At 39.6% G+C, this 27478-nt stretch overlaps 1 protein-coding gene across 1 annotated transcript in view; it reads right to left on the reverse strand.

Moving 5' to 3' along the window:
- Positions 1-27083, reverse strand: part of LOC133549037 (DNA polymerase zeta catalytic subunit-like) — an 81574-nt gene extending 54491 nt beyond the window's left edge. Inside the window, exon 1 of the mRNA XM_061894109.1 lies at positions 26540-27083. Within this exon, the coding sequence (XP_061750093.1) occupies positions 26540-26849 (310 nt within the window). The 5' untranslated portion in view covers positions 26850-27083. The remainder of the gene's footprint in view (positions 1-26539) is intronic.
- Positions 27084-27478: the final 395 nt, after the last annotated feature.

A 27478-nucleotide genomic window follows, 5' to 3' on the forward strand; every position in this document is an offset into this window, starting at 1 on the left:
ACAACACTAACAGGGAGGGATTCAAGTTGCACCACTGGCAAGAAATCTGCCGCCAGACCCCCATTGAATGTACCAAAGTGTCTCCACATTTTACAGACATGCCACAGAGATGTATGGATAACCTGCAGATGCATTTGCAACGATAAAGTCAACGAAATCACAAAGGTGAGTTTTGTTGATGTTGACTTATGTGCTAATCAGACATATTTGGTCGCGGCGCGACTGCCAGTTAATCGATGCTAACATGCTACGCTAATTTGGAGACGTCATGCCTCGTCGGTGTGTTGTCGGAGGGTGTAACAACACTAACAGGGAGGGATTCAAGTTGCACCACTGGCCCGGAGATGCCAAAGTGTCTGACGCCAGACCCCCATTGAATGTGCCAGAGTGTCTCCACATTTGACCGGCGGTGCTAAAGCAGACATGGCACAGAGATGTATGGATAACCTGCAGATGCATTTGCAATGATAAAGTCAACGAAATCACAAAGGTGAGTTTTGTTGATGTTGACTTATGTGCTAATCAGACATATTTGGTCGCGGCGTGACTGCCAGTTAATCGATGCTAACATGCTACGCTAATTTGGAGACGTCATGCCCCGTCGGTGTGTTGTCGGAGAGTGTAACAACACTAACAGGGAGGGATTCAAGTTGCACCACTGGCCCGAAGATGCGAAAGTGTCTGCCGCCAGACCCCCATTGAATGTGCCAGAGTGTCTCCACATTTGACCGGCGATGACAGACATGGCACAGAGATGTATGGATAACCTGCAGATGCATTTGCAACGATAAAGTCAACGAAATCACAAAGGTGAGTTTTGTTGATGTTGACTTATGTGCTAATCAGACATATTTGGTTGCGGCGTGACTGCCAGTTAATCGATGCTAACATGCTACGCTAATTTGGAGACGTCATGCCTCGTCGGTGTGTTGTAGGAGGGTGTAATAACACTAACAGGGAGGGATTCAAGTTGCACCACTGGCCCGAAGATGCGAAAGTGTCTGCCGCCAGACCCCCATTGAATGTGCCAGAGTGTCTCCACATTTGACCGGCGATGCTAAGGCAGACATGGCACAGAGATGTATGGATAACCTGCAGATGCATTTGCAACGATAAAGTCAACGAAATCACAAAGGTGAGTTTTGTTGATTTTGACTTATGTGCTAATCAGACATATTTGGTCGCGGCGTGACTGCCAGTTAATCGATGCTATCATGCTACGCTAATTTGGAGACGTCATGCCTCGTCGGTGTGTTGTCGGAGGGTGTAACAACACTAACAGGGAGGGATTCAAGTTGCACCACTGGGCCGAAGATGCGAAAATGTCTGCCGCCAGACCCCCATTGAATGTGCCAGAGTGTCTCCACATTTGACCGGCGATGACAAACATGGCACAGAGATGTATGGATAACCTGCAGATGCATTTGCAACGATAAAGTCAACGAAATCACAAAGGTGAGTTTTGTTGATGTTGACTTATGTGCTAATCAGACATATTTGGTCGCGGCGTGACTGCCAGTTAATCTATGCTAACATGCTACGCTAATTTGGAGACGTCATCCCTCGTCGGTGTGTTGTCGGAGGGTGTAACAACACTAACAGGGAGGGATTCAAGTTGCACCACTGTGCCGAAGATGCGAAAGTGTCTGCCGCCAGACCCCCATTGAATGTGCCAGAGTGTCTCCACATTTGACCGGCGATGACAAACATGGCACAGAGATATATGGATAACCTGCAGATGCATTTGCAACGATAAATTCAACGAAATCACAAAGGTGAGTTTTGTTGATGTTGACTTATGTGCTAATAAGACATATTTGGTCGCGGCGTGACTGCCAGTTAATCGATGCTAACATGATACGCTAATTTGGAGACGTCATGTCTCGTCGGTGTGTTGTCGGACGGTGTAACAACAATAACAGGGAGGGATTCAAGTTGCACCACTGGGCCGAAGATGCGAAAGTGTCTGCCGCCAGACCCCCATTGAATGTGCCGGAGTGTCTCCACATTTGACCGGCGATGACAAACATGGCACAGAGATGTATGGATAACCTGCAGATGCATTTGCAACGATAAAGTCAACGAAATCACAAAGGTGAGTTTTGTTGATGTTGACTGCCAGCTAATCGATGCTAACATGCTATTTACCGGCGGTGCTAAAGCAGACATGGCACAGAGATGTATGGATAACCTGCAGATGCATTTGCAACTATATTACGTTTCCTTCCACCCACATTTAACGCGAAACAAACACTTACCAATCGACGGATTTAAGTTGCTCCAGTTTCAAAAGATGCGAAAGTCCTGATCGTTTGGTCCGCACATTTTACCGGCGATGCTAACGCAGCTATTCGGACATGCTATGGCTATGAATAGCGTCAATAGCTTCAGTTTCTTCTTCAATACTTTCATACTCCAACCATCCGTTTCAATACATGCGTAATCTGTTGAATCGTTTAAGTCGCTGAAATCCGAGTTTGAATCCGAGCTAATGTCGCTATATCTTGCTGTGGTATTCGCCATTGTTTGTTTACATTGGCAGCACTGTGTGACGTCACAGGGAAATGGCCAGTGTCTTTAAAGCTTTATTTAGGGATATTCCGAGACAGGTAAAATTTTGAAAAAAACTTCAAAAAATACAACAAGCCACTGGGAACTGATTTTTATTGTTTTTAATAGGGATGCACCGATTAATCGGTAACCGAATATATTCGGCCGAATATGGCAAAAAAAGCCACATTCGGCCTTCGGTGGAATGAGTTAAAAACAAGGCCGAATAGTGGCGTGTGACGCAATTTTTTTGACGCGGTGACGCAATCAACCAACGTGCAGTGTTAAATTTAAATTGTTTTGTACATAGTTAGTTTCCTTCTTTTTATTCTGAAGCTGAAGTACTGTTATTGACAAATCTGTTCTGGCCTGGGATATGTTGTGTACCTGTATAAGTGTATGAGGTTACAAGCACACACTTAATTGAGATTTACTTGAACCTTCTGTTTACATTATTAGCATATCTACTGTGGCTAAGCAGACTTTTGCCAAAAGGACAATAAATGGGTTGTACTTGTATAGCGCTTTTCTACTTTCAAGGTACTCAAAGCGCTTTGACACTACTTCCACATTTACCCAATCACACACACATTCACACACTGATGGAGGGAGCTGCCATGCAAGGCGCCAACCAGCACCCATCAGGAGCAAGGGTGAAGTGTCTTGCTCAGGACACAACGGACGTGACGAGGTTGGTTCTAGGTGGGATTTGAACCAGTGACCCTCGGGTTGCGCACGGCCACTCTTCCACTGCGCCACGCCGTCCCCAATAATTAATTTGTTGTGGGTTTATCCACTTTAATGCACTTTATTTTTTTGGGGGGGAATGCGTGTTTCGTTTGAAGGGCTAATATAAATGAAAAACTGTGCTTTTTTTTGAAAAACAAAGGCTACTGGAATATTAAAAAATGTCAATATTCAATAAAAATGTACTTTATTTGAAAAACATGTCTAAAAATGTATTCTAGGCTATTTATGCAACATAAAAAAGTTGTGAAAAACTGCATTTATTATTCGGTATTTGGTATTCGGCCTTCGGCCAAGCGCTCAAATTTTATTCGGTTTCGGCTTCGGCCACGAATTTTCATTTCGGTGCATCCCTAGTTTCAATACATGCGTAATCTGTTGAATCGCTTAAGTCGCTGAAATCCGAGTTTGAATCCGAGCTAATGTCGCTATATCTTGCTGTGCTATTCCCATTGTTTGTTTACATTGGCAGCACTGTGTGACGTCACAGGGAAATGGATAGTGCCATCGCAGAGAGTCGAAAATAAGGGATATTCCGAGACCGGTAAAATTTTGAAAAAAACTTCAAAAAATACAACAAGCCAACTGGGAACTGATTTTTATTGTTTTTAACCCTTTTGAAATTGTGATAATGTTCCCTTTTAATATCAAAAAGATCCTTGCTAGAATCAATGCTAGAAATCCTGCACTAAACACATGGCCTTGCTGATTTAGGCCATCAATTTGAATCGATTAATTCCTAATAAATGAATAGGAATGCGACATAAAATTGATTCATCGTGCAGACCAGGAAAGTAATAGATTTTTCCCGCCAAGTTGTCATGACAACAAGCTTTTGTCAAAGACAGCAATCCCTCGCTCCGCTTTCACACATGATCATATCTTTCTGGCCGTTTGTTAGTCAATTTTGTAATAATATGAGGCGATTATACGTTTATACTGTGGTGGTCAAAAGTGTACGTACACTTGTAAAGAACATGATGTCATGGCTTTCTTATTTTTGGGGGGATGTAGCGATTGGAGCTCATACTTTCCTGAACATTCATGAAGTTTGTTGCTTTTATGCATTTATTCATCTGACATCACATAGACAAAGATAAGACCATCTGGAGGAAATAAAAGTATTTAGTCAGCCAGCGATTGTGCAAGTTCTCCCACTTCAAAGGATGAAAGAGGTCTGTAATTTTCATCATAGGTACACTTCAACTGTGAGAGACAGAATGTGGGAAAAAAATCCAGGAATTCACATTCTAGGAATTTTAAAGAATTTATTTGTAAATTATGGTGGAAAATAAGTATTCGGTGAACCATTCAAAGGAGGTTTTGGCTCAAAATCTCATTCATTCTTTCCTTAACACGGATCAATCGTCCTGTCCCCTTAGCAGAAAAAAACAGCCCCAAAGCATGATGTTTCCACCCCCATGCTTCACAGTAGGTGTGGTGTTCTTGGGATGCAACTCAGTATTCTTCTTCCTCCAAACACGACGACTTGAGTTTGTACCAAAATGGATACATGGATGATACAGCAGAGGATTGGGAGAATGTCATGTGGTCAGATGAAACCAAAATAGAACTTTTTTGGTATAAACTCAACTCGTCGTGTTTGGAGGAGGGACGACGCAAACTCTCCGCTCATGTCTACGGTAATAGCCGAATGTAAACAAGGAAACACCGGCTGTGTTTGTGTTGCTCACGGCGGCCGCAATTCACCGCTTCCCACCTACATCTTTCTTCTTTGACGTCTCCATTATTAATTGAACAAATTGCAAAAGATTCAGCAACACAGATGTCCAGAATCCTGTGTAATTATGCGATTAAAGCAGACCACTTATAGCTTGGATCGGTGCTGGATCAAAATGTCCGCTACAATCCGTGACGTCACGCAACGTTTTCAACAAGATACTTTGCGCGAAATTTAAAATTGCAATTTAGTAAACTAACTTCTTGCTCTCATCCTGAAGTGCACTGATGTGTGGTTGTTGCTTCTTGCTCTCATAATGAAGTGCACTGATGTGTTGTTGTTGCTTCTTGGTCTCATCATGAAGTGCACTGATGTGTTGTTGTTGCTTCTTGCTCTCATCATGAAGTGCACTGATGTGTTGTTGTTGCTTCTTGCTCTCATCCTGAAGTGCACTGATTTGTTGTTGCTTCTTGCTCTCATCATGAAGTGCACTGATGTGTTGTTGTTGCTTCTTGGTCTCATCCTGAAGTGCACTGATGTGTTGTTGTTGCTTCTTGGTCTCATCCTGAAGTGCACTGATGTGTTGTTGTTGCTTCTTGGTCTCATCATGAAGTGCACTGTGTGTTGTTGCTTCTTGCTTTCATCATGAAGTTCACTGATGTGTTGTTGTTGCTTCTTGCTCTCATAATGAAGTGCACTGATGTGCTGTTGTTGCTTCTTGCTCTCATCCTGAAGTGCACTGATGTGTTAATGTTGCTTCTTGCTCTCATCATGAAGTGCACTGAATGGGTTGTTGTTGCTTCTTGCTCTCATCCTGAAGTGCACTGATGTGTTGTTGCTTCTTGCTCTCATCCTAAAGTGCACTGATGTGTTGTATCATGAAGTGCACTCGTGTTGTTGTTGCTTTTTGCGCTCATCCTGAAATGCACTGTGTTGTTGTTGCTTCTTGCTGTCATCATGAAGTGCACTGATGCGTTGTTCTTGCTTCTTGCTCTCATCATGAATTGCACTGATGTGTTGCATCATGAAGTGCACCGATGTGTTGTTGCTTCTTGGTCTCATCCTGAAGTGCACTGATGTGTTGTTGTTGCTTCTTGGTCTCATCATGAAGTGCACTGTGTGTTGTTGCTTCTTGCTCTCATCATGAAGTTCACTGATGTGTTGTTGTTGCTTCTTGCTCTCATAATGAAGTGCACTGATGTGTTGTTGTTGCTTCTTGGTCTCATCCTGAAATACACTGATGTGTTAATGTTGCTTCTTGCTCTCATCCTGAAGTGCACTGATGTGTTGCTGTTGCTTCTTGCTCTCATCCTGAAGTGCACTGATGTGTTGTTGTTGCTTCTTGCTCTCATCCTAAAGTGCACTGATGTGTTGTATCATGAAGTGCACTCGTGTTGTTCTTGCTTCTTGCTCTCATCATGAAGTGCACTGATGTTTTGTTGTTGCTTCTTGCTCTCATCCTGAAGTTCACTGATGTGTTAATGTTGCTTCTTGCTCTCATCATGAAGTGCACTGATGTGTTGTTGTTGCTTCTTGCTCTCATCCTAAAGTGCACTGATGTGTTGTTGTTGCTTCTTGCTCTCATCCTGAAGTGCACTGATGTGTTGTATCATGAAGTGCACTCGTGTTGTTGTTGCTTCTTGCTCTCATCCTGAAATGCACTGTGTTGTTGTTGCTTCTTGCTCTCATCATGAAGTGCACTGATGTGTTGCATCATGAAGTGCACTGATGTGTTGTTGTTGCTTCTTGCTCTCATCATGAAGTGCACTGATGTGTTGCATCATGAAGTGCACTGATGTGTTGTTGTTGTTTCTTGCTCTCCTCATGAAGTGCACTGATGTGTTGCATCATGAAGTGCACTGATGTAGTTGTTGTTTCTTGCTCTCATCATGAAGTGCACTGATGTGCTGTTGTTGCTTCTTGCTCTCATCATGAAGTGCACTGATGTGTTGTTGCTTTTTGCTCATCCTGAAGTGCACTGATGTATTGTTGCTTCTTGCTCTCATCCTGAAGTGCACTGATGTGTTGTTGCTTCTTGCTCTCATCATGAAGTGCACTGATGTGTTGTTGTTGCTTCTTGCTCTCATCATGAAGTGCACTGATGTGTTGCATCATGAAGTGCACTGATGTAGTTGTTGTTTCTTGCTCTCATCATGAAGTGCACTGATGTGTTGTTGTTGCTTCTTGCTCTCATCATGAAGTGCACTGATGTGTTGCATCATGAAGTGCACTGATGTAGTTGTTGTTTCTTGCTCTCATCATGAAGTGCACTGATGTGTTGTTGTTGCTTTTTGCTCTCATCATGAATTGCACTGATGTGCTGTTGTTGCTTCTTGCTCTCATCCTGAAGTGCACTGATGTATTGTTGCTTCTTGCTCTCATCCTGAAGTGCACTGATGTGTTGTGTCAGCCATGCACCATCTCAGTCTGCTTCCCATCACGTCTTACCGCCACCCTGATAGCATTCAACCGCCAGCCCTTGTGTCTTCAACTGCAACCTCCCTGTACTGCGTGCTTCCTCTCACTGTCACTGGCTTCCTTCGCCATCTTGTCATCCATGAGAGCGTGTTCATCCAGTCTAGGAGCAGCTTCACTCCCACATCAGCTGCAAGCCGAATAAGGCTGACAGAGTCCATGGTGAGGCTGCTGGAGCCCCCATAACATGATGCAGGGAGGGGAAGGGGGGGCGGGGGGGTCTCTGCTGCAGGCAGACAACATGCCTTGGATAGCAACTAGGGGTGGGCGATACTGCACATACTCACACCGATGCGATACCAGGGTCGGTGTTGCCGATCACCGATAATAGTGTGAACGCTCCATTACATTTCACACACCTAAATTCATCTATTTATTCATCCTCTCATAGCTCGGTTGGTAGAGTGGCCGTGCCAGCAACTTGAGGGTTCCGGGTTCGATCCCCGTTTCCGCCATCCTAGTCACTGCCGTTGTGTCCTTGGGCAACAAGACACTTGACCCACCTGCTCCCAGTGCCACCCACACTGCTTTAAATTGGAACATAGATCTTGGGATTCAATATGTAAAAGCGCTTTGAGTCACTGGAGAAAAAACGCTATATAAATATAATTCACTTCACATATACAAACCCCATTTCCATATGAGTTGGGAGATTGTGTTGGATGTAAATATAAACGGAATACAATATGCTACAAAGACAACGTATTTGATGTTCAAACTGATAAACATTTTTTTTTTGCAAATCATTAACTTTAGAATTTGATGCCAGCAACACGTGACAAAGAAGTTGGGAAAGGTGGCAATAAATACTGATAAAGTTGAGGAATGCTCATCAAACACTTATATGGAACATCCCACAGGTGTGCGGGCTAATTGGGAACAGGTGGGTGCCATGATTGGGTATAAAAGCAGCGTCCATGAAATGCTAAGTCATTCACAAACAAGGATGGGGTGAGGGTCACCACTTTGTAAGCAAATTGTCGAACAGTTTTAGAACAACATTTCTCAACGAGCTATTTCAAGGAATTTAGGGATTTTACCATCTACGGTCTGTAAAATAATCAAAAGGTGGAGAAATCACTGCATGTAAGCGATGATATTACGGACCTTTGATCCCTCAGGCGGTACTGCATCAAAAACCGACATTGGGGTGTAAAGGATATCACCACATGGGCTCAGGAACACTTCATAAAACCACTGTCAGTGACTACAGTTGGTCGCTACATCTGTAAGTGCAAGTTAAAACTCTACTATGCAAAGCGAAAGCCATTTATCAACAATATCATGAAACGCCACCGGCTTTGCTGGGCCCGAGCTCACCTAAGATGGACTGATGCAAAGTGGAAAAGTGTTCTGTGGTCTGACGATTCCACATTTCAAATTATATTTGGAAACTGTGGACATGGTGTCCTCCAGAACAAAGAGGAAAATAAACATCCGGATTGTTATAGGCGCAAAGTTGAAAAGCCAGCATGTGTGATGGTATGGGGGTGTATTAGTGCCCAAGGCATGGGTAACTTACACATCTGTGAAGGCACCATTAATGCTGAATGGTCCATACAGGTTTTGGAGCAACATATGTTGTCATCCAAGCAACGTTATCATGGACGCCCCTGCTTATTTCAGCAAGACAATGCCAAGGCACATTCAGCACATGTTACAACAGCGTGGCTTCGTAAAAAAAAGAGTGCGGGTACTTTCCTGGCTCGCCTGCATTCCAGATCTGTCTCCCATTGAAAATGTGTGGCGCATTTTGAAGCGTAATATACGACAGTGGAGACCCCGGACTGTTGAACGACTGAAGCTCTACATAAAACAAGAATGGGAAAGAATTCCACTTTCAAAGCTTCAACAATTAGTTTCCTCAGTTCCCAAACGTTTAATTGAGTGTTGTTAAAAGAAAAGGTGATGTAACACAGTGGTGAACATGCCCTTTCCCAACTACTTTGGCACATGTTACAGCCATGAAATTCCCAGTTAATTATTATTTGCAAAAAAAAAGAAAAAAGTTTATCAGTTTGAACATCAAATATGTTGTCTTTGTAGCATATTCAACTGAATATGGGTTGAAAAGGATTTGCAAATCATTATATTCTGTTTATATTTACATCTAACACAATTTCCCAACTCATATGGAAATGGGGTTTGTATTTATTCATCTTCTTCTTCTTCTCCAGATTTTGGCGCGCGCTACCTTCCACATTTTTAAGCCGATTGAAACTGCTCCAACTTCAAACTGTTCAGCCTATTCAGGAATCGCAGCATTTTCCATGACAAGTTGATTTCCCAGAATTCCAGGTTTTCCGGGATATTTTTCCCCATTCAAAATGAATTGGCCATTTTTCAAACATACACCATCTCCACACTTTTCAACCTATTCAAACCAGTCCCCCTTCAAAAAATTTAAGGCATCCTGGAAATTCCCCAAATTTATTTTTCAAGGTCAAAAAAATTCCAGGAATTCCCGTTTTTTCCCAAACTCTTCTTTCCACATTTTGCAACCTATTCAAACCATTCCACCTTCAACATATTCCAATCATCCTGGATATTCAAACTATTTTTCAAGTTCAAAAAAATTCCAGGAATTCCTATAATTCCCGTTTTTTATTTTTTCAAACCCTTTTTTCCACATTTTTCAACCCATTCCAACCATTCCACCTTCAACATATTCAACTAATTCTGGAAATTCAAACTATTTCTTTTTCAAGTTAAAAAAATTCCAGGAATTCCCATAATTACCGTTCCCCTCCCCCCCCCTCCCAACTCTTTTTTCCACATTTTTCTACCTATTCCAACCATTCCACCTTCAACATATTCCACTCATCTTAGAATTTCAAACTATTTATTCTTCAAGTTCAAAAAAATTCCAAGAATTCCCATAATTCCCGTTTTTTTCCAATCCCTTCTTTCCACATTTTGCAACCTATTCAAACCATTCCACTTTCAACATATTCCACTAATTCTGGAAATTCAAACTATTTTTCAAGTTAAAAAAAAATCCAGGAATTCCTATAATTCCCCCTTTTTTTTCAAACCCTTTTTTCCACATTTTTTAACCTATTCAAACCATTCCACCTTCAACATATCCCACTCATCTTAGAATTTCAAACTATTTATTCTTCAAGTTCAAAAAAATCCAGGAATTCCCATAATTCCCTTTTTTTTTTTACAAACCCTTTTTTTCCACATTTTTCAATCCATTCAAACCATTCCACCTTCAACATATTCCACTATTTCTGGAAATTCAAACTTTTTTTTTTTCAAATTCAAAAAATTCCAGGAATTCCCATAATTCCCGTTTTTTTTTTCAAAACCCTTTTTTCCACATTTTTCAATCTATTCAGACCATTCCACCTTCAACATATTCCACTAATCCTGAGAATTTAAACTATTTATTTTTCAAGTTCCAAAAATTCCAGGAATTCCCATAATTCCCGTTTTTTCTCTCCACATGTTTTAACCTATTCAAACCATTCCACCTTCAAAATATTCGACTATTTCTGGAATTTCTAACTTTTTTTTTTCAAATTAAAAAAATTCCAGGAATTCCCATAATTCCCGTTTTTTCCCCAAACTCTTTTTTCCACATTTTTCAACCTATTCAAACCATTCCACCTTCAACATATTCCACTTATTCTGAGAATTTAAACTATTTATTTTACAAATTCAAAACACTCCAGGAATTCCCATAATTCCCGTTTTTTCCCAAACTCTTTTTTCCACATTTTTCAACCTATTCCAACCATTCCACCTTCAACATATTCCACTCATCCTGAGAATTTAAACTATTTCTTTTTCAAATTCAAAATATTCCAGTAAAGTCCCATAATTCCCGTTTTTTTCCAAACTCTTTTTCACACATTTTTCAACCTATTCCAACCATTCCCCCTTCAACATATTCCACTCATCCTGAGAATTTAAACTATTTCTTTTTCAAGCTCAAAAAAATTCCAGGAATTCCCATAATTCCCGTTTTTTTTTTGCCAAACCCTTTTTTTCACATTTTTCAATCTATTCCAACCATTCCACCTTCAACATATTCCACTAATCCTGAGAATTTAAACTATTTATTTTTCAAGTTCCAAAAATTCCAGGAATTCCCATAATTCCCGTTTTTTCTCACCACATTTTTTAACCTATTCAAACCATTCCACCTTCAACATATTCGACTATTTCTGGAAATTCAAACTTTTTTTTTTTCAAATTCAAAAAATTCCAGGAATTCCCATAATTCCCGTTTTTTTTTCAAAAACCCTTTTTTTCACATTTTTCAATCTATTCAGACCATTCCACCTTCAACATATTCCACTAATCCTAAGAATTTAAACTATTTATTTTTCAAGTTCCAAAAATTCCAGGAATTCCCATAATTCCCGTTTTTTTCTCTCCACATGTTTTAACCTATTCAAACCATTCCACCTTCAACATATTCGACTATTTCTGGAATTTCTAACTTTTTTTTTTTTTCAAATTAAAAAAATTCCAGGAATTCCCATAATTCCCGTTTTTTGCCCAAACTCTTTTTTCCACATTTTTCAACCTATTCAAACCATTCCACCTTCAACATATTCCACTTATTCTGAGAATTTAAACTATTTATTTTACAAATTCAAAACATTCCAGGAATTGCCATAATTCCCGTTTTTTCCCAAACTCTTTTTTCCACATTTTTCAACCTATTCCAACCATTCCCCCTTCAACATATTCCACTCATCCTGAGAATTTAAACTATTTCTTTTTCAAGTTCAAAATATTCCAGTAAAGTCCCATAATTCCCGTTTTTTTCCAAACTCTTTTTTCCACATTTTTCAATCTATTCCAACCAATTCCCCCTTCAACATATTCCACTCATCCTGAGAATTTAAACTATTTATTTTTCAAGTTCCAAAAATTCCAGGAATTCCCATAATTCCCGTTTTTTCTCTCCACATGTTTTAACCTATTCAAACCATTCCACCTTCAACATATTCGACTATTTCTGGAATTTCTAACTTTTTTTTTTTTCAAATTAAAAAAATTCCAGGAATTCCCATAATTCCCGTTTTTTCCCCAAACTCTTTTTTCCACATTTTTCAACCTATTCAAACCATTCCACCTTCAACATATTCCACTAATCCTGAGAATTTAAACTATTTATTTTTCAAGTTCCAAAAATTCCAGGAATTCCCATAATTCCCGTTTTTTCTCTCCACATGTTTTAACCTATTCAAACCATTCCACCTTCAACATATTCCACTATTTCTGGAAATTCAAACTTCTTTTTTTTCAAATTCAAAAAATTCCAGGAATTCCCATAATTCCCGTTTTTTTTCAAAACCCTTTTTTTCACATTTTTCAATCTATTCAGACCATTCCACCTTCAACATATTCCACTAATCCTGAGAATTTAAACTATTTATTTTTCAAGTTCCAAAAATTCCAGGAATTCCCATAATTCCCGTTTTTTCTCTCCACATGTTTTAACCTATTCAAACCATTCCACCTTCAAAATATTCGACTATTTCTGGAATTTCTAACTTTTTTTTTCAAATTAAAAAAATTCCAGGAATTCCCATAATTCCCGTTTTTTCCCCAAACTCTTTTTTCCACATTTTTCAACCTATTCAAACCATTCCACCTTCAACATATTCCACTTATTCTGAGAATTTAAACTATTTATTTTACAAATTCAAAATATTCCAGTAAAGTCCCATAATTCCCGTTTTTTTCCAAACTCTTTTTTCCACATTTTTCAACCTATTCCAACCATTCCACCTTCAACATATTCCACTCATCCTGAGAATTTAAACTATTTCTTTTTCAAGTTCAAAACACTCCAGGAATTCCCATAATTCCCGTTTTTTCCCAAACTCTTTTTTCCACATTTTTCAACCTATTCCAACCATTCCCCCTTCAACATATTCCACTCATCCTGAGAATTTAAACTATTTCTTTTTCAAGTTCAAAATATTCCAGTAAAGTCCCATAATTCCCGTTTTTTTCCAAACTCTTTTTTCCACATTTTTCAACCTATTCCATCTTCAACATATTCCACTAATCCTAAGAATTTAAACTATTTATTTTTCAAGTTCCAAAAATTCCAGGAATTCCCATAATTCCTGTTTTTTCTCTCCACATGTTTTAACCTATTCAAACCATTCCACCTTCAAAATATTCCACTATTTCTGGAAATTCAAACTTTTTTTTTTTCAAATTCAAAAAATTCCAGGAATTCCCATAATTCCCGTTTTTTTTTTCAAAACCCTTTTTTTCCACATTTTTCAATCTATTCAGACCATTCCACCTTCAACATATTCCACTAATCCTAAGAATTTAAACTATTTATTTTTCAAGTTCCAAAAATTCCAGGAATTCCCATAATTCCCGTTTTTTCTCACCACATTTTTTAACCTATTCAAACCATTCCACCTTCAACATATTCCACTATTTCTGGAAATTCTAACTTTTTTTTTTCAAATTCAAAAAATTCCCATAATTCCCGTTTTTTTTTTTGCCAAACCCTTTTTTTCCACATTTTTCAATCTATTCCAACCATTCCACCTTCAACATATTACACTAATCCTGAGAATTTAAACTATTTATTTTTCAAGTTCCAAAAATTCCAGGAATTCCCATAATTCCCGTTTTTTCTCTCCACATGTTTTAACCTATTCAAACCATTCCACCTTCAACATATTCGACTATTTCTGGAATTTCTAACTTTTTTTTTTTTCAAATTAAAAAAATTCCAGGAATTCCCATAATTCCCGTTTTTTCCCCAAACTCTTTTTTCCACATTTTTCAACCTATTCAAACCATTCCACCTTCAACATATTCCACTAATCCTGAGAATTTAAACTATTTATTTTTCAAGTTCCAAAAATTCCAGGAATTCCCATAATTCCCGTTTTTTCTCTCCACATGTTTTAACCTATTCAAACCATTCCACCTTCAACATATTCCACTATTTCTGGAAATTCAAACTTCTTTTTTTTCAAATTCAAAAAATTCCAGGAATTCCCATAATTCCCGTTTTTTTTCAAAACCCTTTTTTTCACATTTTTCAATCTATTCAGACCATTCCACCTTCAACATATTCCACTAATCCTGAGAATTTAAACTATTTATTTTTCAAGTTCCAAAAATTCCAGGAATTCCCATAATTCCCGTTTTTTCTCTCCACATGTTTTAACCTATTCAAACCATTCCACCTTCAAAATATTCGACTATTTCTGGAATTTCTAACTTTTTTTTTCAAATTAAAAAAATTCCAGGAATTCCCATAATTCCCGTTTTTTCCCCAAACTCTTTTTTCCACATTTTTCAACCTATTCAAACCATTCCACCTTCAACATATTCCACTTATTCTGAGAATTTAAACTATTTATTTTACAAATTCAAAATATTCCAGTAAAGTCCCATAATTCCCGTTTTTTTCCAAACTCTTTTTTCCACATTTTTCAACCTATTCCAACCATTCCACCTTCAACATATTCCACTCATCCTGAGAATTTAAACTATTTCTTTTTCAAGTTCAAAACACTCCAGGAATTCCCATAATTCCCGTTTTTTCCCAAACTCTTTTTTCCACATTTTTCAACCTATTCCAACCATTCCCCCTTCAACATATTCCACTCATCCTGAGAATTTAAACTATTTCTTTTTCAAGTTCAAAATATTCCAGTAAAGTCCCATAATTCCCGTTTTTTTCCAAACTCTTTTTTCCACATTTTTCAACCTATTCCATCTTCAACATATTCCACTAATCCTAAGAATTTAAACTATTTATTTTTCAAGTTCCAAAAATTCCAGGAATTCCCATAATTCCTGTTTTTTCTCTCCACATGTTTTAACCTATTCAAACCATTCCACCTTCAAAATATTCCACTATTTCTGGAAATTCAAACTTTTTTTTTTTCAAATTCAAAAAATTCCAGGAATTCCCATAATTCCCGTTTTTTTTTTCAAAACCCTTTTTTTCCACATTTTTCAATCTATTCAGACCATTCCACCTTCAACATATTCCACTAATCCTAAGAATTTAAACTATTTATTTTTCAAGTTCCAAAAATTCCAGGAATTCCCATAATTCCCGTTTTTTCTCACCACATTTTTTAACCTATTCAAACCATTCCACCTTCAACATATTCCACTATTTCTGGAAATTCTAACTTTTTTTTTCAAATTCAAAAAATTCCCATAATTCCCGTTTTTTTTTTTGCCAAACCCTTTTTTTCCACATTTTTCAATCTATTCCAACCATTCCACCTTCAACATATTACACTAATCCTGAGAATTTAAACTATTTATTTTTCAAGTTCCAAAAATTCCAGGAATTCCCATAATTCCCGTTTTTTCTCACCACATTTTTTAACCTATTCAAACCAGTCCACCTTCAACATATTCCACTATTTCTGGAAATTTTAACTTCTTTTTTTTCAAATTCAAAAAATTCCAGGAATTCCCATAATTCCCGTTTTTTCTCACCACATTTTTTAACCTATTCAAACCAGTCCACCTTCAACATATTCCACTATTTCTGGAAATTTTAACTTCTTTTTTTTCAAATTCAAAAAATTCCAGGAATTCCCATAATTCCCGTTTTTTTTTCAAAACCCTTTTTTTCACATTTTTCAATCTATTCCAACCATTCCACCTTCAACATATTCCACTAATCCTGAGAATTTAAACTTTATTTTTCAAGTTCCAAAAATTCCAGGAATTCCCATAATTCCCGTTTTTTCTCACCACATTTTTTAACCTATTCAAACCATTCCACCTTCAAAATATTCCACTATTTCTGGAAATTCAAACTTTTTTTTTTCAAATTCAAAAAATTCCAGGAATTCCCGTTTTTTTTTTCAAAACCCTTTTTTTCACATTTTTCAATCTATTCAGACCATTCCACCTTCAACATATTCCACTAATCCTGAGAATTTAAACTATTTATTTTTCAAGTTCCAAAAATTCCAGGAATTCCCATAATTCCCGTTTTTTCTCTCCACATGTTTTAACCTATTCAAACCATTCCACCTTCAAAATATTCGACTATTTCTGGAATTTCTAACTTTTTTTTTTCAAATTAAAAAAATTCCAGGAATTCCCATAATTCCCGTTTTTTCCCCAAACTCTTTTTTCCACATTTTTCAACCTATTCCAACCATTCCACCTTCAACATATTCCACTCATCCTGAGAATTTAAACTATTTCTTTTTCAAATTCAAAATATTCCAGTAAAGTCCCATAATTCCCGTTTTTTTCCAAACTCTTTTTCACACATTTTTCAACCTATTCCAACCATTCCGCCTTCAACATATTCCACTCATCCTGAGAATTTAAACTATTTCTTTTTCAAGCTCAAAAAAATTCCAGGAATTCACATAATTCCCGTTTTCTCTCTCCACATTTTTTAACATATTCCAACCATTCCACCTTCAACATATTCAACTAATTCTGGAAATTCAAACTATTTCTTTTTCAAGTTAAAAAAAATTCCAGGAATTCCCATAATTCCCTTTATTTTTTTTTCAAACCCTTTTTTCCACATTTTTCAACCTATTCAAACCATTCCACTTTCAACATATTCCACTAATTCTGGAAATTCCTCACATTGTTTACAATCATGGCCACCAGCAGCGAGAGCGATTCGGACCGAGAAAGCGACGATTTCCCCATTAATTTGATCGAGGATGAAAGATTAGTGGATGAGGATAGTGAGAGTGAAGGACTAGAAGAAGAAAAAAAAGACAGTGCAGTGGGAGCGATTCAGATGTTATTAGACGCATTTACTAGGATAATTCTGGAAAATCCCTTATCTGCTTATTGTGTTACTAGTGTTTTAGTGAGATTATATGGTACTTGAAAGTCGGAGGGGTGTGGCCACGGGTGTGGTGACCGCCAGTGTCTCTGAGGGAATCACGTCTCTCGACGAGGCAAAGCCAAGGAAATACGGTATTCCTTGGAAACATTCCACGTTCGGGGGCGGCCGGTAGGGACGGTGTGTCGCAGTGGAAGAGTGGCCGTGCGTAACCCGAGGGTCCCTGGTTCAATCCCCACCTAGTACCAACCTCCTCACGCCCGTTGTGTCCTGAGCAAGACACTTCACCCTTGCTCCTGATGGGTGCTGGTTAGCGCCTTGCATGGCAGCTCCCTTCATCAGGGGTAAATGTGGAAGTAGTGTCAAAGCGCTTTGAGTACCTTGAAGGTAGAAAAGCGCTATACAAGTACAACCCATTTATTTATTTATTTAAGACAGTCCGCAGCTGCCTCTTTGACAGGCGCACGAGGAACGACGCAAGCTCCGCTCATGTCTACGGTAAGAGCCGGCTTTTTACCACAATTTTCTCACCGAAACCTGCCGGTTGACATGTGGTCGGGAACCATGTTCGCTTGACCGCTCTGTTCCATACTAAAGCTTCACCTTCGGGAATGTAAACAAGGAAACACCGGCTGTGATTGTGTGGCTAAAGGCGGCCGCAATACACCGCTTCCCACCTACATCATTCTTCTTTGACGTCTCCATTATTAATTGAAAAAAATTGCAAAAAATTCAGCAACACAGATGTCCAGAATACTGTGTAATTATGCGATTAATGCAGATTACTTATAGCTTGGATCGGGCTACATACCGACATTTTCAACAGGATACTTCGCGCGAAATTTAAAATTGCAATTTAGTAAACTAAAAAGGCCGTATTGGCATGTGTTGCAATGTTAATATTTCATCATTGATATATAAACTATCAGACTGTGTGGTCGCTAGTAGTGGCTTTCAGTAGGCCTTTAAAATGGTCATATTATGATATATTTTTTTTCAGAATTCAAAACATTTCCTTGTGGTCTACATAACACAAGAAAAGTTGGTTTTGCATAATATTGTGGAACAAAACACCAGATGATGTGTCTTACCTTATACACACACCATAATAATATTTGTATTTCTGACTACGGTAGCCGTGGTGCGGGTTCAAAGTCGTACTAAAATACTTTGACAGATTTTTGAACACCATGTGTAATGTTCTTTATTTTCAATGGAAAATTTAAAATTGTGTTGTTTACTGGCATCATATTGCAGTCGACACGTATCTCTTATGTGTGACTGCCATCATATTGCAGTCCACATTTATCTCTTATGTGTGACTGCCATCATATTGCAGTCTACATTTATCTCTTATGTCTGACTGCCATCATATTGCAGTCTACATTTATCTCTTATGTGTGACTGCCATCATATTGCAGTCTACATTTATCTCTTATGTCTGACTGCCATCATATTGCAGTCCACATTTATCTCTTATGTCTGACTGCCATCATATTGCAGTCTACATTTATCTCTTATGTGTGACTGCCATCATATTGCAGTCTACATTTATCTCTTATGTAGAACTGCCATCATATTGCAGTCTACATTTATCTCTTATGTGTGGCTGCCATCATATTGCAGTCTACATTTATCTCTTATGTGTGACTGCCATCATATTGCAGTCTACATTTATCTCTTATGTAGAACTGCCATCATATTGCAGTCTACATTTATCTCTTATGTCTGACTGCCATCATATTGCAGTCTACATTTATCTCTTATGTGTGACTGCCATCATATTGCAGTCTACATTTATCTCTTATGTGTGACTGCCATCATATTGCAGTCTAGACGTATCTCTTATGTGTGACTGCCATCATATTGCAGTCGACACGTATCTCTTATGTGTGACTGCCATCATATTGCAGTCTACATTTATCTCTTATGTGTGACTGCCATCATATTGCAGTCGACACGTATCTCTTATGTGTGACTGCCATCATATTGCAGTCTACATTTATCTCTTATGTGTGACTGCCATCATATTGCAGTCCACATTTCTATCTTATGTGTGACTGCCATCATATTGCAGTCTACATTTATCTCTTATGTGTGATTGCCATCATATTGCAGTCCAAACGTATCTGTTATGTGTGACTGCCTACATATTTGATGTTCAAACTGATAAACATTTTTTTTTTGCAAATAATAATTAACTTGGAACTTCATGGCTGTAACATGTGCCAAAGTAGTTGGGAAAGGGCATGTTCACCACTGTGTTACATCACCTTTTCTTCTAACAACACTCAATTAAACGTTTGGGAACCGAGGAAACTAATTGTTGAAGCTTTGAAAGTGGAATTCTTTCCCACCTCCAAAGACATGCACCTGGGGGATAGGTTGATTGGCAACACTAAATTGGCCCCTAGTGTGTGAATGTGAGTGTGAATGTTGTCTGTCTATCTGTGTTGGCCCTGCGATGAGGTGGCGACTTGTCCAGGGTGTACCCCGCCTTCTGCCCGATTGTAGATGACCCCGAAAGGGAATAAGCGGTAGAAAATGAATGAATATATAAACTATCAGACTGCGTGGTCGGTAGTTTGGCTTTCAGTAGGCCTTTAATGCGCCCTATGGTCCGGAAAATGCGGTATTCCTACTGACCTCAAAGACCAAGCTCACAGGATCAATGATGTCATGTCAACCAGACTAACTAGTTGACATTTAGTCATGTTATGTGCACAAATAACGACCGGTATATTGTTTACATTTTGGCTAAAACCATGGGTATGGCCTGCAGCTCATTGGTACTTTAAAATTTGGCCCTTGGGGGCAAAAAGTTAGACCGTCCCTATTCTAGATCTGTATTTGTAAGCTTGTGGGTGCAAACAGTTACCCATCCCCCAATAATGGAGCAAAGGGCGGCCCCCCATGGAGAGGGGGCTCACAGGTATGCCAGAGAAAACTGGTGTCCAGTTTCATCATCTGGGTGTGCTGATGTTTCAAAAAAGAAGAAAAAGCAAAGAAAATCAAATAAAATATGTTCACATGTGTTGTGGAAATCCCTTTTCGAACCCAATTATTGGAGAAATACGACTAATTGGGTGCATGGAAACGTAGTGTCCAATAACCCACTGGAGAGCCAATCAAAGTTGAAGCACTTCATTAAATATCCAAACACGGTGTTACTGTTCAAACTGTGTGGTGAAGTTACAGTGGCCCGACATATGAAATACCGTATTTCCTTGGCAAAAAAAAGTATTTAGTCAGCCACGGATTGTGCAAGTTCTCCCACTTCAAAGGATGAAAGAGGTCTGTAATTTTCATCATAGGTACACTTCAACTGTGAGAGACAGAATGTGAAACAAAAATCCAGGAATTCACTTTAAAGAATTTATTTGTGGAAAATAAGTATTTGGTGAACCATTCAAAAGGAGGTTTTGGCTCAAAATCTCATTCATTCTTTCCTTAACACGGATCAATCGTCCTGTCCCCTTAGCAGAAAAACAGCCCCAAAGCATGATGTTTCCACCCCCATGCTTCACAGTAGGTATGGTGTTCTTGGGATGCAACTCAGTATTCTTCTTCCTCCAAACACCACCAGTTGAGTTTGTACCAAAATGGATACATGGATGATACAGCAGAGGATTGGTCAGATGAAACCAAAATAGAACTTTTGGGTATAAACTGAACTCATCGTGTTTGGAGGAGGAACGACGCAAACTCTCCGCTCATGTCTACGTTAATAGCCGAATGTAAACAAGGAAACACCGGCTGCAATTCACCGCTTCCCACCTACATCTTTCTTCTTTGACGTCTCCATTATTAATTGAACAAATTGCAAAAGATTCAGCAACACAGATGTCCAGAATACTGTGTAATTATGCGATTAAAGCAGACCACTTATAGCCTGATCAAAATGTCCGCTACAATCCCTGATGTCAGAGGATTGGGAGAATGTCATGTGGTCAGATGAAACCAAAATATAACTTTTTTGGGTATAAACTCAACTCATCGTGTTTGGAGGAGGAACGACGCAAACTCTCCGCTCATGTCTACGGTAATAGCCGAATGTAAACAAGGAAACACCGGCTGTGTTTGCGTTGCTAAAGGCGGCCGCAATTCACCGCTTCCCACCTACATCTTTCTTCTTTGACGTCTCCATTATTAATTGAACAAATTGCAAAAGATTCAGCAACACAGACGTCCAGAATACTGTGTAATTATGCGATTAAAGCAGACCACTTATAGCTGGATCAAAATGTCCGCTACAGTCCCTGATGTCAGAGGATTGGTAGAATGTCATGTGGTCAGATGAAACCAAAATAGAACTTTTTTGGTATAAACTCAACTCATCGTGTTTGGAGGAGGAACGACGCAAACTCTCCGCTCATGTCTACGGTAATAGCCGAATGTAAACAAGGAAACACCGGCTGTGTTTGCGTTGCTAAAGGCGGCCGCAATTCACCGCTTCCCACCTACATCTTTCTTCTTTGACGTCTCCATTATTAATTGAACAAATTGCAAAAGATTCAGCAACACAGATGTCCAGAATACTGTGTAATTATGCGATTAAAGCAGACTACTTATAGGTTGGATCGGTGCTGGATCAAAATGTCCGCTACAATCCCTGATGTCAGAGGATTGGGAGAATGTCATGTGGTCAGATGAAACCAAAATATAACTTTTTTGGTATAAACTCAACTCATCGTGTTTGGAGGAGGAACGACGCAAACTCTCCGCTCATGTCTACGGTAATAGCCGAATGTAAACAAGGAAACACCGGATGTGTTTGCGTTGCTAAAGGCGGCCGCAATTCACCGCTTCCCACCTACATCTTTCTTCTTTGACGTCTCCATTATTAATTGAACAAATTGCAAAAGATTCAGCAACACAGATGTCCAGAATACTGTGTAATTATGCGATTAAAGCAGACCACTTATAGCTTGGTCAAAATGTCCGCTACAATCCCTGATGTCAGAGGATTGGGAGAATGTCATGTGGTCAGATGAAACCAAAATAGAACTTTTTTGGTATAAACTCACCTCATCGTGTTTGGAGGAGGAACGACGCAAACTCTCCGCTCATGTCTACGGTAATAGCCGAATGTAAACAAGGAAACACCGGCTGTGTTTGCGTTGCTAAAGGCGGCCGCAATTCACCGCTTCCCACCTACATCTTTCTTCTTTGATGTCTCCATTATTAATTGAACAAATTGCAAAAGATTCAGCAACACAGATGTCCAGAATACTGTGTAATTATGCGATTAAAGCAGACCACTTATAGCTTGGTCAAAATGTCCGCTACAATCCCTGATGTCAGAGGATTGGGAGAATGTCATGTGGTCAGATGAAACCAAAATAGAACTTTTTTGGTATAAACTCACCTCATCGTGTTTGGAGGAGGAACGACACAAACTCTCCGCTCATGTCTACGGTAATAGCCGAATGTAAACAAGGAAACACCGGCTGTGTTTGCGTTGCTAAAGGCGGCCGCAATTCACCGCTTCCCACCTACATCTTTCTTCTTTGACGTCTCCATTATTAATTGAACAAATTGCAAAAGATTCAGCAACACAGATGTCCAGAATACTGTGTAATTATGCGATTAAAGCAGACCACTTATAGCTTGATCAAAATGTCCGCTACAATCCCTGATGTCAGAGGATTGGGAGAATGTCATGTGGTCAGATGAAACCAAAATAGAACTTTTTTGGGTATAAACTCAACTCATCGTGTTTGGAGGAGGAACGACGCAAACTCTCCGCTCATGTCTACGGTAATAGCCGAATGTAAACAAGGAAACACCGGCTGTGTTTGCGTTGCTAAAGGCGGCCGCAATTCACCGCTTCCCACCTACATCTTTCTTCTTTGACGTCTCCATTATTAATTGAACAAATTGCAAAAGATTCAGCAACACAGATGTCCAGAATACTGTGTAATTATGCGATTAAAGCAGACCACTTATAGCCTGATCAAAATGTCCGCTACAATCCCTGATGTCGGAGGATTGGGAGAATGTCATGTGGTCAGATGAAACCAAAATAGAACTTTTTTGGTATAAACTCACCTCATCGTGTTTGGAGGAGGAACGACGCAAACTCTCCGCTCATGTCCACGGTAATAGCCGAATGTAAACAAGGAAACACCGGCTGTGTTTGCGTTGCTAAAGGCGGCCGCAATTCACCGCTTCCCACCTACATCTTTCTTCTTTGACGTCTCCATTATTTATTGAACAAATTGCAAAAGATTCAGCAACACAGATGTCCAGAATACTGTGTAATTATGCGATTAAAGCAGACCACTTATAGCTTGATCAAAATGTCCGCTACAATCCCTGATGTCAGAGGATTGGGAGAATGTCATGTGGTCAGATAAAACCAAAATAGAACTTTTTGGTGTAAACTCCACTCATCGTGTTTGGAGGAGGAACGACGCAAACTCTCCGCTCATGTCTACGGTAATAGCCGAATGTAAACAAGGAAACACCGGCTGTGTTTGCGTTGCTAAAGGCGGCCGCAATTCACCGCTTCCCACCTACATCTTTCTTCTTTGACGTCTCCATTATTAATTGAACAAATTGCAAAAGATTCAGCAACACAGAAGTCCAGAATACTGTGTAATTATGCGATTAAAGCAGACCACTTATAGCCTGATCAAAATGTCCGCTACAATCCCTGATGTCAGAGGATTGGGAGAATGTCATGTGGTCAGATGAAACCAAAATAGAACTTTTTGGTGTAAACTCAACTGGTGGTGTTTGGAGGAAGAAGAATACTGAGTTGCATCCCAAGAACACCATACCTACTGTGAAGCATGGGGGTGGAAACATCATGCTTTTGGGCTGTTTTTCTGCTAAGGGGACAGGACGATTGATCCGTGTTAAGGAAAGAATGAATGGGGCCAAGTATCGTGAGATTTTGAGCCAAAACCTCCTTTGAATGGTTGACCAAATACTTATTTTCCACCATAATTTACAAATAAATTCTCTAAAATTCCTACAATGTGAATTCCAGGACTTTTTTTCCACATTCTGTCTCTCACAGTTGAAGTGTACCAATGATGTCATCATTTTAAGTGGGAGAACTTGCACAATCGCTGGCTAAATAAAAATACTTTTTTTGCCCCACTGTATATTATGCGCCTGCCTAGGATTACTGCCGGGTCGAACTCGTTTCGCAAAATATTATTTTTATTAGCGCATGTTTGGTGTGGGTTCACAGAGTGTGGCGCATATTAGTAAGAGCATTAAAGACAAGTTGTTTTATATGACAACCATCAGTGTGATCTGTATGGCTGTGGAACAAGCCATACTTGCCATACCTTTTACAATGATGGTTGTGATATAAACAACTTTAACACTCTTACTAATATACGCCACACTCTGTGAACCAACACCGAACACATTTCTGGAGAACATTGGCTCTGTAACACATTATAAACGCAACCTAAGAATTACCCAGAATTCCAATGCATCCATGACTCTTAGCTATATTATACACCTCGCTAGCACCAAACCCCCCCTTCTCCGTGCGCTGGTCTAGGTGGGCAGGGTTGGGGGCGCGTCTATAACATAGCCAAGAGTCATGGATGCATTGGAATTCTGGCTAATTCTTATGTTGCGTTTATAATATGTTACAGAGCCAATGCTCTCCAGAAATGTGTTTGGTGTGGGTTCACAGAGTGTGGCGCATTATAGTAAGAGCGTTAAAGACAAGTTGTTTTATATGACAAGTATGGCTTGTTCCACAGCCATACAGATCACACTGATGGTTGTCATATAAAACAACTTGTCTTTAACACTCTTACTAATATGCGCCACACTCTGTGAACCCACACCAAAACACATTTCTGGAGAACATTGGCTCTGTAACACATTATAAACGCAACATAAGAATTACCCAGGATTCCAATGCATCCATGACTCTTAGATATATTATACACCTCGCTAGCACCAAACCCCCATGCCCCCTTCTCCGTGCGCCGGTCTAGGTGGGCAGGGTCGGGGGCACGTATATAATATAGCCAAGAGTGATGGATGCATTGGAATTTTGGGTAATTCTTATGTTGCGTTTATAATGGGTCCTTGGTTCAATCCCCAACTGGTACCAACCTCGTCACGTCCGTTGTGTCCTGAGCAAGACACTTCACCCTTGCTCCTGATGGGTGCTGGTTAGCGCCTTGCATGGCAGCTCCCTCCATCAGTGTGTGAATGGGTAAATGTGGAAGTAGTGTCAAAGCGCTTTGAGTACCTTGTAGGTAGAAAAGCGCTACACAAGTACAACCCGTTTATCATTTATAATGTGTTACAGAGCCAATGCTCTCCAGAAATGTGTTTGGTGTGGGTTCACAGAGTGTGGCGCATATTAGTAAGAGTGTTAAAGTTGTTTATATGACAACCATCAGTGTAAAAGGTATGGCAAGTATGGTTTGTTCCACAGCCATACAGATCACACTGATGGTTGTCATATAAAACAACTTGTCTTTAACACTCTTACTAATATGCGCCACACTCTGTGAACCCACACCAAAACACATTTCTGGAGAACATTGGCTATGTAACACATTACAAACGCAACCTAAAAATTACCCAAAATTCCAATGCATCCATGACTCTTAGCTATATTATACACCACGCTAGCACCAAACCCCCACCCCCCCTTCTCCGTGGGCAGGGTTGGGGGCGTGTCTATAACATAGCCAAGAGTCATGGATGCATTGGAATCCTGGCTAATTCTTATGTTGCGTTTATAATGTGTTACAGAGCCAATGTTCTCCAGAAATGTGTTTGGTGTGGGTTCACAGAGTGTGGCGCATATTAGTAAGAGCGTTAAAGACAAGTTGTTTTATATGGCAAGTATGGCTTGTTCCACAGCCATACAGATCACACTGATGGTTGTCATACAAAACAACTTGTCTTTAACACTCTTACCAATATGCGCCACACTCTGTGAACCCACACCAAAACACATTTCTGGAGAACATTGGCTCTGTAACACATTATAAACTCAACCTAAGAATTACCCAGAATTCCAATGCATCCATGACTCTTAGCTACATTATGTGTGTATATATATATATATATATATATATATGCACATATACAGAAACATATCTTCTTTTCTAGCTGATATAGGCGCCAGCACCCCCCGCCACCCCCAAAAAAAGGGAATAAGCGGCAGAAAATGGATGGATGGATCTTCTTTTCTACCCTTTATGTTGCCAAATGATTGAGTATGCACACAAGTCACGTACATGCTCCGTCCATTTGCTCCCGGAGAAAAACGAGGGGACACCCCCGGGACTGACCTGCAGGCGTGGCTCCGAACACTCGCACCACCGGCACCTTCTGGACGTCGCTGCCCCGGAACTCGGAGTAGCCCACGTCCAGCTGCGGGAGCGGACTGGCCAGGTAGTAGTCGGCGGTGACGATGCGCACCGCGAACATGACTGAAGATGACGATAATGTTCCACCAGCTCCACCGCCGCCGCTGCTATGCGTCCATGTGGCGGGACCTGCACGCAGCACGCCCGGGGAGTCCGGGGGCGTACATGGGGGGAGAACAGGCGAACAAAAGGTTCCAGTGTGCGGCGGGAAGGCACCGCGATGATCCACCATTAACGTGACTACACCGCGGCCCTCCTTAGTCCAAATGCCGGAGCCTTCCCAGACACAACCGTGATATGTTTAGTTGTCCATGGCGGTTTTGGAGGTGCTGTCCCCCCCCCGGCTCTCCGCGTAGTGTCGTGGAGGTCCTCTTCCGTTGTAGTGGAGCTCCTCTTCCGTCCTTGCCGCCTCTATTCCCGGCTCCACTTTTTTATGTCGCTGCCTGCCAACATCCGGCTGGAACGCTCCGCCACTTCCTGTGACGTCTTTCAAAATAAGAGAAATTCGGTTGAATTTTGGATTTTAAAACGTCGAAATGAAGATTGAAAACAATCTTTAGAATCAAATTTGAATCTTATTTCAAAGTATTTTTAATTTATTTAAAAATGTTTGTTGTGGAATATAGCTTGGTCCAATTTTTTTTTTTTTTTTTCAAAATTATTTGAATGAACTACTTTTTCTCTTCTTTTTTTCGGTTGAATTTTGAATATTAATATGTTTCAAAATTTAATTTTCTTTTTTTGTGTGTTTTCTCCTTATTTAAACCGTCCAATTAAGTGTTTTTTTTTTTTATCATTTATTCTCTACAAAAAACCTTCCGTAAAAGGAAAAAAAATGAAGAAATATTATATTTATATAGA

Source organism: Nerophis ophidion, linkage group LG03 (genome assembly GCF_033978795.1).
Source record: "Nerophis ophidion isolate RoL-2023_Sa linkage group LG03, RoL_Noph_v1.0, whole genome shotgun sequence".
NCBI classification, from domain to species: Eukaryota; Metazoa; Chordata; class Actinopteri; order Syngnathiformes; family Syngnathidae; genus Nerophis; species Nerophis ophidion.